General features: G+C 42.8%; 1 protein-coding gene across 4 annotated transcripts in view; it reads right to left on the bottom strand.

Annotated features, from left to right (window-relative positions):
* AHI1 (Abelson helper integration site 1) overlaps positions 1-13,312 on the bottom strand; it is a 198,859-nt gene that overhangs the window by 121,988 nt on the left and 63,559 nt on the right. For all 4 annotated transcript variants that reach the window (XM_045294511.1, XM_045294513.1, XM_045294514.1 and 1 more), the window contains one exon: positions 2,828-3,024. In XM_045294511.1, the coding sequence (XP_045150446.1) occupies positions 2,828-3,024 (197 nt within the window). The remainder of the gene's footprint in view (positions 1-2,827; positions 3,025-13,312) is intronic.

Here is a 13,312-nt window from a genome sequence, read left to right as displayed (position 1 = left end):
AGTCTTGGAAACCCTCTATAGGACAGTGGTTCTCAACCATCCTCATGCTGTGACCTTTTAATACAGTTCCTCATGTGGTGGTGACCCCCCCAACCATAAAATTATCTTTGTTGCTACTTCATAATTGTAATTTTGTTACTCTTATGAATCAGGAGACCCCTGTGAAAGGGTTGTTCAACCCGCCAAGGGGTCGCAACCCACAGGTTGAGAACTGCTGCTATATAGCGTAGCTAATACGTTGTATTGACTCATTGGCAATGAGTTTGGTTCCTTTTTTTTTTTTAACTTCTTTACTTTAATGCATATAATCTTCTCTGTTCCCCCTAAAATGAAATTTATCACTTTCTGTGGGCACTGATAAATTTACCCCTTTGTACTGAGGCTGCACAGTCAGTAATTGCAGCTGCCAAATTGATTTCTGGTATGTTTGAGCATTCATATGATGTGGTTTTGCTGAAGTGTAATTTCTGGTCCTCTGTCTAGTTTTTTGTTTTTTAAGGGAATTTACTCCAAAGAAAATCTGTACTGCTAACCATTCTTGTTCACGGAATGCTCCAGAATGTGCTCAACACTACTTTCTCTTGCTTCAACTCGATCTTTAATAACTTTTAAGTTTCTTTCTCTTATTTACATATGAAGTTCTGACATAGAATTCTGTACGAGCAGGAACTCAGCATGGTAAAAATTACACATGGGAAATTCACAAGACACTAAAAAAATTAGGTATTGCACTTTTGACAAACTTACATATGTTTACGTAAATAAATGTGTAGTTATTTTAGATTTGGCGGTTTGAAAGAGAACACAGAAGATTTTGCATATGCCTTTTCAAATGAGGCCCGAAGCACTCTGGCTCTCCTTTTGGAGCAGAAAAGCACCCTGTGTAACACTCAGGCACCAACTGTCGCCATGCTACTAGGCAGAGGCAACGCAAGTGTGGGGAGTGCATGTGGAGTGCGCTGTGAACAACTCTGCTGCAGGTGGCAGTCAGCAGACTTTTCCTGGTACGCAGGAACTGATTCACCAGGAAATTGATGGCAGTCAGTTTTGTTTTTTGATCTTACTAAAACTCTATGCTACTTAAGGTCAAGGTATAAACATTTTAGTATCCTTTGGAGTGCCTTAAAACTTTCAATAAAGTATTTGAGATAACAAAGTTTTATAGATCAAGTGGCTGGAATTGATTCCACGAGGCTAAGGTAGGTATGCATGACTGATGGGGTGGGGAGGGGCAGTATTCTTGCCTAAAGCTGTAGTCACTGGCAGGTTCACAGTTCTCAGATGCACAAGGGCAGGAAAGATAGCATCAGTTATGGAGCAGGACACCAACAAGGCCGGTTAAGAACAGGAAAAATGGCTCACTCTCTGCAAGACATTCCTGCACCAAGGCACACGGAGCTATGCTAGAGCCCTGGAACCGGAGAAGCCATGCGGAGACCCCCGACAGCGCTGAGACACTTACACCACCACTGGATCCACAAGACTTCCCACCCACTGGCCTATGGTCTTCCTGCATTCGGCATCACTGCATGTGTTTTGTGAGTTTGAAGAGGACTTTATAGACTGGTATCGGACATATGGGCTAATATCGGACTGATGGGACTTGATTTGGACTGGGCTGGGATGTTTTCTAAATGTACGATTACTCTGTATAGAATGCTCTTTCATAAAACAAACAGGAAAAACAGTGGCTATGGCTTCCAAGAGGGAGAATCCAAAGGAGTGGGTGCCAGCAGGCAGAACAGACCGACCTCCCTGAAATGAAGAGGGCAGGATAGCCACGGAAAGCAGGCTTTGATACCTAAACATGGATGTTTCAGAGGTATACCAAAATCTAATTACACTCCGTGAAAACCATCCCTGCAGACTAGGGGCTGTTAGGAAAAGGGCAATCCTGGAACCACCCTCGAGGAGCTTAGCTGAGGGCACTCAACCTATGCTTATCAAGTCCTTCCTAAGTGCTGGAATGGTGAACTAGTAGATATCTACTGTTCTCAAAGGGTGGCCCTATGAGCAGCCAGCAGCAGCAGCATTGTGGGCTTGTCTGGAATCCAAAATCTCATACTACCCACACCTGTTAACTACCCACACATTCAGTAACCCTGGGGGACAGAGCGTATCGATGTGTTTCAGAAAGTCTAGCAGGTGATTCAGACGCACGCTGAAGTTTTGAGTATGTGGTTTTAAGTGAGATTATATAGAAGTCTGAATGCCAGGGCAGAAATTGCATACTGAAACGTTATCTGTCTTCTCAGTAGTGGTCTTTCTTCATGGCCCTGGGAATGCAGAAGCGGTGCGCCTAAACCTGCTAGATATCTTCCTAGTGGGGCGGGGCAGGAAAAGGCAGGGTGACTCCTGATTTATCTGGGGATGATAAGCACGTGGTGTGGTAAATCCTAACTATGCTTTTCTGGCTCTCAGCTCTCCCTCGTTTCTAGATCCTGGGCTGGCCTTTACAGAGCGAACTGGGAAAAAAGGATGATGGATTTGTTTGCTGCAATTAGTGCCTTTAGAACAGGTACTTCAGAAACCAAACCAAATCAAACTCACTGTCGTGGAATCAATGCTTACTTATGACGACCCCCTGCAGGTTTCTAAGACCACAGCTGTTTACGGGAGCAGAAAGCCCTGCTGGTGGTTTCAAAATGCTCACCATGTGGATCGCAATCAAACTTGGCACCACTACACCACCAGGGCACTATCAATGTATGGGAAAGCCTACTTTTAGGTAATCAACTTCATTAAATTAGCATTCATTGACATGGCCAAGTAAAACAGGTTAGAAATGATTTCTAACTTCTCAAATGTATACACTAATTGAACACACCGTGACAGAATCCAGCCTCTGTTTCACTTGCTGCATCTTCAATGAGGAGTTTGCAGTGTGGGAAAAGTCATCAATCTGGAAAGAGCCTTGATGAGGCAGCTTCGGGCAGGTGCATAGCGCATCTTGACTTTGGTGTATTCCAGGTAATGGAAGTGTTCCATTGTAGCGCTTGAACATTTCTGCCTCTTGCTGGGCAACTAGAAAATAACGATTTCAGATTGAGCTCAAATCACTAAACAAACACTATAATCAAATCATCAGGCTATGGCTTTATAGCATTTAACAAGTGGTTAGACACGGCTAACAGGCAAACACCTTTTATATACTGGATATTAATGAAGCAACACGATTGGCAAAATACAGAGATAATACTATCACAAGGTGCCCGTACACATTGGGCTGCTAACCACAAGTTCATTAGTTCAAAACCACCAACTGCTCTTCAAGAGAAAGAGGAGGCTTCCCACTTCCATAAAAGGCTAACAGCCTCGGAGAACCGCAGGGGTAGTCCTACCTTAGCCTATTGGATCGCTATGCATCACAGTTTACGCGATGGCAGTAATTTCTGTTAACTTCACTTCAAGGGCATTGTAATTGAGGTTTGGAGTTCATGTAATATTTCAGTCTCATAAACATTAGAAATATAAGTGGCCAACTTTAAATATTATTGCAAGGGCAGTTAATTCTTTAATGTGGCTCTTATTGCTATGTTCTCTAAATCCAAGCCAACAACCTTTCCCTGCATGAGTCTAGTTAAAGATGGTGGAGGCAGATTCTGATAGGATTCACCTGTGAATAACTGAGATCAGGCTCCCTGGAGTGCCATCCCGCAGTGTATAAAACGAGCTCTCTGTGAAGCAGGAGAGGGATCTCATTACCAGTAAGAGCAGTGAACCTCCAGGACCCAGATGATAGTTACATCACCAGAGGCGCAGCAGCAGAATTAGGAGCCAGAGCACGGAACAGGGTGATGGACTGCCGCACAGGTGTCTGAGACTAACTTTTTACAGGAGAAGAAGAAATGGCTACAAACACCCATTGACAATCAGAATGTAGAATTACAACGTATGAATCTAGGAAAATTTAAAGTGGTAAAACATGAAATGTAACATGTAAGGATCAACACCGTAGGCATTAGTAAGCGGAAATGAACTGGCATTTGCCATTTTGAAGGCGATAATTAGATGGCTTACCACATGGAGAATTACAAACTGAAGAGAAATGGTGTCACAGTCAACGACAAACAAACAAACAATCTTTCTTTAAGTATAACATTGTCAGAGTCAAATGATACACACACACCTACCAGGAAGACCAGTTAGTCCCAGTGTTGTTCAAATTTATGCACCAACCACTAAACCTATAGATGAAAATGTTAAAAGATTTTTGCAAAATTCTGCAATCCTAAAATTCATCAAACACACAGTGAGGAGACATTGTAATTGCTAGTGATTGGAATATGTAAGATTAAAAAAGAGGAATAGTGGTTGAAAAGTATGACCTTGGTGATAGAAATAACACTGTAAATCATATGATAGAATCTAATAAGACCAATGACCTATCACTAGAAATAGCTTTTTTTTTTTGTTAAACAAAGTAAACTATATCCGTAGACCTCACCTGGTGGGCTACACAGGAATCAAATGGTCTACATCCAAAGGCCTCACCTGATGGGCTATGTAGGAAGAAAAGAGACCACAGGAGAAGTTCACTATCATCAGCCATAATGAGGGCAGGAGCCATCTAAAGATCAGATCATCAACTGATCAAATGCAAGTTCAAGTTGAAATTGAAGTTAAAGCAATTCCGTAAGAGTCATAGAATGACCTAGAGCATAACCCTCCTGAATTTAGAGAACATTAGATTAATTGCACACAAATGATTGAAGACTTCACAAGTTTTGGGTCATCATACATGAGGAAAGCAAAGATCATTAAAAGATAGGAAAGAAAGAAAAACCCAAAAGATGTCAGAAGAGACTTTGAAACCTCCTCTTCAATATAAAGTGAATGGAAGAAATGAAGTAAATTGGCTGAATGGAGGTTTCAGAGGGTAGCTCAAGAAGACATATTGAAGTGTTATCAAGAAATGTGCAAAGAACTGGAGTTAGAAAACCAACTAGAGCACACTTGGCATTTCTTAAGGTGAAGTATAACATTGTCAGAGACAAATGATACACACACACCTACCAGGAAGACCAGTTAGTGCCAGTGTTGTTCAAATTTATGCACCAACCACTAAACCAAAAGACTGAATGATACAGGAAGCATTAAGACAAGACAGAATACAGAGAGTAACTCTACCAAAAGAATGTGCCCATGTTAAACTATTTCAGGAAGTAGCATATGATGAAGGAACTTGGTATTAAACAAAGCTAGAGGTAAAGAACTCATGAAAGTGTTAAAAGCAAAGAAGTCTGGAAGTGCACCTGATGTAAGCCATGGCATTTTCACCTGCTTTCTATGAATGTGAAAGATGCACACTAGATAAGGAAGACTAAAGAAGAACTGATGCCCTTGGAAAAGAACGAACGAAACCAACCCAGGGACAAGGGAACAACAAGTGATGCAAAATCAAAGGCAAGCAGGGTATAGAAAGCCTGGTAAGGCATGATCAAGGGCAATGCAACCGAAAGGAATTACTGAAACCCAAATGACGGCTGAACATGATAGTGTGGCAAGAGGAAAGTAAAAGGAAATAAAGGAAAGAATTAGAAGGCAAAGGACATTTATAGAGATCTAAATACAGGCATGTACATATGTAAATATATTTATGTATGACGATGGGGAAATAGACCTATGTGCATATACTTATAGGTTTAGTATTAAGGTAGCAGATCGACATTGGGACTCTACTCAAGTACTCCCTCAATGCAAGAACACTTTGTTCTCTTAACCTGTCATTCCATGATGGTCACCTTCCCGACATGATTGCTGAAGACAAAGTTGGTGTATAAGCAAATGTGGTGAAGAAAGCTGATGGTGCCTGGCTATCACAAGATATAACATCTGGGGTCTTAAAGGCTTGAAGATACAAGCAGCCACCCAGCTGAGAAGCAACAAAGTCCACATAGAAGAAGCAGACCAGCCTGTGTGATCATGAGGTATCGATGGGATCAGGTATCAGGTATCGAAGACCCAAAACAAAAAATCATATCAATGTGAATGAGGGGGATTGCAGAGTGGAGACCCAATGCCCATCTGTAGACAATTGGACATCCCCTTACAGAAGGGTCACAAGGAAGAGATGAGTCAGTCAGGGTACAATATAGCACTGACAAAACATACAACTCTCCTCTAGTTCTTTAATGCTTCCTCCCCCACACTATCAGGATCCCAATTCTACCTTACAAATCTGGCTAGACCAGAGGATGTACACTGGTACTGATAAGAGCTCGAAACACAGGGAATCCAGGACAGATAAACCCCTCAGGACCAATAACAAGATTAGCAATACCAGGAGGGTAAAGGGAACGTGGGGTAGAAAGGGGGATCCCATCACAATGATCTACATATAACCCCCCCTGGGGGACGGACAACAGAAAAGTGGGTGAAGGGAGACATCGGACAGTATAAGACATGAAAAAATAATAATAAATTAACAATGGATCGTAAGGGAGGGAGGGTGCGGGTGGAAGAGGAAAAAATGAGCTGATACCAAGGGCTCAAGTATGAAGAAAATGTTTTGAAAATTATGGCAATAAATGTACAAATGTGCTTGACACAATGGATGAATGGATGGATTGTGGTAAGAGTTATATGAGTTCCCAATTAAAAAAGAAAAAAAAGGAATGAACAAATCTGTCTGGGGAAATGTGCAGCCAGACTGTTCCTTAGAAGTGAGGTAGATGAGACTGTCTCGTACACTCTGGACATGTTAGAAGGCGGAATCAGCCGCTGGACAGGAATAGTATGCTTGCTAAAGCAGTGAGTAGTGAAAAAGAAGACCTTCAAGGAGCCGGGTGGACACAGTGGCTGCAACAGTGGACTGAGAGGCGTAGTCCTGACTGTGAGCATGGTGCAACATCAGGCAGAATTTCATTCTGTGGGGCCCAGGTTCACTGAGTCAGAACTGACTCGATGTCACTTAACAGTAATTAAAGAATGAATTACTAATTCTCAAACTACTAGTTGCTAAATTACTTAAATTAGTAAATTCTTAAATTAGAAGGCAATGCTCTTTTTTTGCCTGCATGTGTCATTGTATGTCCAGATATATTTTTCCAAGGGACAAACTGAGTCAGGGTACTCATGTGTGCACTGCAACATCGTTTAAAGAATGGAAAAAAATAAACATTTAACAGTATAATGTACAACAGTTGTTTGAATAAATTACCATGTACTCATTATTTAAAAACTGGGCTTAGGACTAAAATTCTATGTAGAAGGTGAGTAATAAGAACTCTTCATAATATATTATTTAGAAGAGAAATCGTCTATGGAACAATATGGTGACTACACAAAAGATCACTTAGTTTATGTTATCAACCTTGTTTCCATGAGCCTTGGTTATTCAAATGTCTAAGTGTCTGATCTTCACATTCACCCAGTAGTCTAATCAGGGACTCAAACAGGCCAGCAGCGATTGATGCCTTCCTCCTCTGGACCTGGGTGGGGGTCCATTCTCAAGGGAGAAAACCCGTTTATAATCCATTCTTCCAGGGATAAAAATGTGAATTGAAAAATCACATGTCTCCAACTTTTTCAGGAAGAATGTGTATTTCCTTGCCTATTTTGAATGACTACTTTTCAGTGCTTAATTTAGACCTCCTTGCAGAACTAATATTCGAACCATTGACTTATCCACAAGTAGTCAAGGACTGTTTAAGGCGTAGAGCCACTTCAAAGATGTAAAGAAAATAAAAGTGCTCTCTGTGGGCCAGGAGTTGGAAGGTTTAACGTTAGTAGATGTTCTCAAGGATGAAGGAATCAACCCCCACAAAAGGTGTTCCTTATCTCTGCCACACACCTACTCTGCATTTATTGACTAATTGTCTAGGGTTTCATCTTGATAACAGTAGTAACAAACAAACAAACCCTATCATCTGACCACTGTGTGCACTGAGCCGTTATGTCTGACAAAAATGAAGAGCTGCTTGGCGATAGAACATAGGACAGGATGGTCAAAATGGTGTGTTGGGGCGTTATCACCCACGGCCTTCTTCCTCCATTTTCGCCTAACGCTGACTTTCAAATGAGGGCCCGCTCTTTGGAAACTAACCCTTTCCCCTAAATGTGGAGTGGGCTTCCTTGCTTAATATTGTCCTTTATATCTTTTATGCTTTGCTATTAAAAGAAAGTCAAACCCTATGTACTGAGATCCTCTGACCTCCTTTCCCAGTCAACGGTCGGAAGAGGAGGCCTCCTACTGTCAAGAGTTAGACTCGGAAACCTGAAGGGCAGTTCGAGTTTGTCCTGCAGGGTCACGGTGTGTCACAATTGGCTTGGTGATAGTGACTCTGGGTTATTTTCTGGGACTTTGACTTTGCCAGATATCGATTTGCCGACCATTTCAATTTATCCCCAAGTGCACATAGGAAGCAAGACACGTAGTAATAGTTAATAGTAATAGGGCATCTAAAGAGGCAACAGTTTGATAAACAATGGTAGGATTTGGGGTCCCCCCCCCTTTAGGCCAACTTCCTTTTTTTCAAGTTTTTTTGTTTTGTTAATTGGGCTTTTTTTTTTTTGTTTTTTTGTTTTTTTAAAGGGTAAATTTTTAACTGGTAAAAAAAAAATTCAAGTCATTGCTTAAATACTTATTGACATCTCTTTTCCCAGGTCTCAGGTGTCTTCAGAGATGGCGTCAGTGTGCACACATGACACAAGTGAACCCCCAACAACTCTGGCTGGGAATTTTCTATTAAAAAGCCATCTGACTGGATTTCAACAAGTCAAATTAACACTCTACGTTATCGTTAGCAACTCTAGCTCTGCGAAGCCAGCCATAAAAACAAACAAACAACAAACAAAAACACCCTGCACAATTTTCACAAAGCCCTCGTCCTGCAGATCCCAGCAACAGAAGCTGCTTACAAATCCCTGCAGGCTGCGGTGCTACCTAGGCCACCGCCCACACACATGCATTTGAAACCGACCTGGTTAAGACAGCGCTGCCCAGTTCACTGCACTAGGTGACTAGTGATGGCCTCCTAACTCTGTCCAGCTCTACGCTTCTCATCATACCGGGCAGGTCTCTAAACACATGTTGGAGTGACCCAAGGTTGGAAAGCGGTGTTGCCGTCACTAAGCTGCTTCTTGCCTCGGCAGCAACTTTCTTTTGCGGCTAATTTCACTTTGGTCTCTAACATTCAGCGCTACCTACATCTGCTAGGTTTAAAACTCCCACATTTCCCTGCTTTCTTATGGACCCGGTCATCTCTTGGGAGGCCGCTGTGTCAGTGGCATTGACCCCTGGCCCAGGTATGCGTGTCTGGAGGTCAGTAGGCAACGACTGGCCTGTGCTCCTGGACCAGGTGCTGAAAGCAACGTCAGCTCCATCAGAACATCTTCTACGTTGACCTCCCATGAGCTACAATGTGGGAATTTTTAAGTTTTACGTAACTTTTAAAAGTCTGAAATAATTTACAGTGGGCTACCTTTTGATTTACGTAATAAGCTCAGTGCCTCTGTGGAGGCTGCTGGCCTCAATTATATATATTTTTTAAAGTGTGGTTTTTCTCAGGAGATTTTTATCTTCGTAGGAGGAAGAAGGGAGGAAATAAGATATTTCAATCCCCTGCCTGCTGCATTTATAGCGAACAAAGGTTTGTTACTATCGAAATGTAGTATTTGTTTATCTTATGTGCTGCTTGACTTTATAATAGAGTAGAACTGACAGCACAGCACATTCGTTGTCTTACACTGTATTCACAGTCAGATTCCCTTTGGGTTCAACATCTTGATTCTTTTGTTCGAGACCCCCTTGTACACGTAGCTCTGTGACTATGTACAGACATCTTGCTGACTACAAAATCCTTTTGCTTAATAAATTATCACACTTCTAATCACATGCGTGCTGGTCAATCTATACGTGTTTCCCGGCACTCAGCAGCCACACAGCCTCCTCCTGCTCGTCCTTCACTATTCACTTAGTGAGCAGAGAAGGCTCAAAGGCTTGTCATGACTTTCATTGTATTTCTACCTTATCTGACTTGTTCTTGCTTCCACTACAGGAGTGTCAATGAGGAACATGTCAATTCTAGCAGGGTCGGGGGGCTTCAGAGCCTTTTACTAAGTCTGTATTTCCTTGGCATTTTCTTTATATGCCAACGTGAAGCTTTGAAGTGTCACTAATGAAACTGTCCCACAATCTGCCTGGTAGTTTGCTGTACTGTGATGGCTTGTGTGTGTGCTGCAGGTGCTGGAAGCTACGCCGTGGCTGTTTCAAACATCAGCAGGGTCAGCCACTGTGCTAAGGTCTCAAAGGAGCTTCCAGGACAGACAGACAAGAAAGCAAGGCCCGGAGATCTGAAAACTGGCCAATGGAAGTGTAGGGATCGTAAGAGAACACTGTCCGACTTGCTTGCTTGGGCCACATCACGAGGTAGGGCTAATTACTGAAGGGGGCATCATGTCTGGTGATGCAGGGGCCTGCCAGAGTGTGGGAGACCCTCCGTGAGATGGCTTGGCACGGGGGTTGCACTGACGTACTGGCGACGGTGAGGATGAACCAGCCCCAGGCAATAGTGCATCCAGTCTTGCGGTGATGATGTGAGAGGGAGTCACAAAGCAATGCCACTGGGGGTCCAGTTCATGCATGCTCCGAGGTGATGCCAAACAAAACATGTTTAAATGCATCTGGCCTCAGCGGGAGTCTACAGACAAGTTCTCTCGGGAGTACACTTGTCTAGACCCATTAGGGCCCCCAAAGGAAAGTTCCGATAAAAACTGGTTTCTGAGGGAGATCTGGGGCCAGTTCCACTCACGACACGGAGGTCAACTCAGAAGACCAGGGCAACTATATGCAGAGGTCCTGGGGTGGGTCACCTTGGTAGTTTCTCAAAGGACACTGGACCATCACAAGGGTTCATTCTGAAGGCGTGTTAGGAAACTGAAAACTGCATGGGTGAGTGGGAAAATGGCCTGGGAGTACCTCTGACCTCCTTTGGCTATACTTGGGAAGAGAATCTACCTTCCCACCAGCCTAAGGCTCAGTGTCAACAGACGGAGGTCAGACATTTCTCTATCTTCCATCTTTCTTTTATTCTACTCTCACCAGGTGGTCCACCCCCGGCACTCAACTTCTCTGCTGGGTTCAATGATCCACTACAACAGCCACCCCAAACTTGCAGATCACATCCACAATGACAGGGCTTATTAGAGAAGTTTACAGGCGGCCCCAAGCCAGGATCAGAAAACATTAAGGATGTAGTCACTGGTCCACCCTAGCGCCTTGCTCAGGCAGCAGCGAAGTCTTTATGGGTCGTCAGCCTCTCCGTCACAGTTGGCTTGGCCTCTGCCTCAGTGGGCTAGGGAAGACTGCCTCCCGGGTCCCCAGCTCCTCCGATGCCTCTGCCACCTCACGCAGGGAGGGATCTTGCATTCTCCCCTAGTGGCTTTTGTCCTTTGGTGATCACCAGAATCTCCCTGTTTCTGCTTCTGAAATGGCACCCTTACACCCAAGGGAATAACAAGCCCCTCTATTAGTGTTTACACACCCTACTTGCATGGTGCCACCCGATCATTTGGTGGGAGGTCATAGAGAACTGGCTAGAAGGGCTATGGAGTAAGTAATCTCACCTTATACAATGAGAAAAATGCCTAAATTTTTCGCACGGAGGAATTTTTTCCCATCACAACAATGCATGTACTCCTCCTTCAATAGTAACCATGGCTGTCCTATGAGTGTGTTCTTGGGAAACCTTGCCCTTTCCACCCTATGGTCCTGATTATGCCTAGTCAGAATTTTTTTTGCTGTCAAAACCTAAAGATCTTTTAAAAAGTGCATGATTTGAGTCCCTCAACGAAGCTAGAGTGACTGTTTTGATGTGGGCTATACTTAAGACCACCAAGTTCTTTGGGGATGGATTACAGAGAGGGCAACATCATCTGCAGAAGTATAAAGAGCTAAATGGAGGATAAAACAAGAAAGAATCGCTTCACATGTTGATATTTTTGTTTTATAAATGTTCCTATTATTTTGTACAATACTTTTTGACTTTCCCTTGCATGTATCTAGTAAACCTGTTCACAAAACTTTACAAGACAATGCAGCACATTCAAAGTCTTGTAGCCAACAGAATGAGAGTACCTAACATCATGAGAAATTCCTTCCCTTGGACCCTGAAGTGGCAACTGATACACTGCTGGGAAAGCTCTGAGGGGCATGCGAATCATCAAGTGTTGGCTTCCTACCCTACACTGTGCTTTTAACTGTCATTCTGCGATGAGTGTATATTGCACAAAGCATGGCTAAGATTTCCCTATGGCAGCATGTTCATGAATTCTAGCTATACGTCATGCACTGCTTTATAATGTCATTTTATCCGCTGACAAAACAAGGAGATCAGCGGGAGCAAGTGTTAGTGGGAGATGCAGAAAAGTTAAATTATTTGACTAGGGGCACATAGAAAGGAATAAACTCTTGTCTAACCTCCAGTACTCTAGTCCCCACTCCAGCCTCTGCCACCACAGTGCCGTCTACTAAGCATGGTGCCGCCTGCTCTCGTGGGACCCGCTTGTGCACTGAGGCGAGTTAAGCAGGGCAAAGCCTGGCAGAGGAATTCAGGGCTCTCATCTATGCTCAGAGCCACTGCGTTCCCTTCTTTCCCAGACGTACAAATCCCTAAGCGACACAGGCTTGCACCCGCAAATTCTAAAATAACTGCTTTGGGGTAAGACTGCGAAATAGAACATTTAAAAACTCTGACCTAAAGTCAATGATTTTAGCCAACTAGGAAGGTTAAGGACTGGAATTTCCTTTTTTTTTTTTTCTTTCTTTCTGTAACAGTAATGTTTTATCGTCAATAAGGTGGGGGTTTACAGTCACGATCATCAACTTTACAGCCAAGAGCTGAAGCTACGAATCAAACCCTCCAATAGTTTATCCTTCTCCTGCTCTCTCATCCATCTTCACTGCTTCCAGACCAGTAGTGACATGCAAAACCTTGGATATTACATTTCTATTAAGCAGACACTATCTTAGTGTGCAAAATATCCTAAGAGCAAAGTTTAATGTTACATACGAAAGAAAATTCATAGATTGAACTAGATTGAGAACACAATGACTTAATGCTCATAATTATGTTAATGCCTCAAATTTGTAAAAACAGTTAAAAATACTTGATAGACATACTTCCTTTTAATCTTAAGGTCTAAATATTAAAAAACAAACAACATATTTCACCACAGGAATATTTGGCAGCACCCGTTTTTTATGACGTGACATAATTCATTTAAGTCACTTGATAAAAACAGGTGAGAGAGAGATGTTTCAAGAACATGGGTTCTGGAGTCAGCCTGCGATCAAATGTTGGCTTCCCTA

The sequence above is a fragment of the Echinops telfairi genome, unplaced genomic scaffold (assembly GCF_000313985.2).
Source record: "Echinops telfairi isolate 266 unplaced genomic scaffold, ASM31398v2 ScPeMD7_3533;HRSCAF=4204_0, whole genome shotgun sequence".
In the NCBI taxonomy this organism is placed as follows: Eukaryota; Metazoa; Chordata; class Mammalia; order Afrosoricida; family Tenrecidae; genus Echinops; species Echinops telfairi.
The sequence above is the reverse complement of the archived record's forward strand: the minus strand, read 5'-3'. Positions and strand labels throughout refer to the sequence as shown.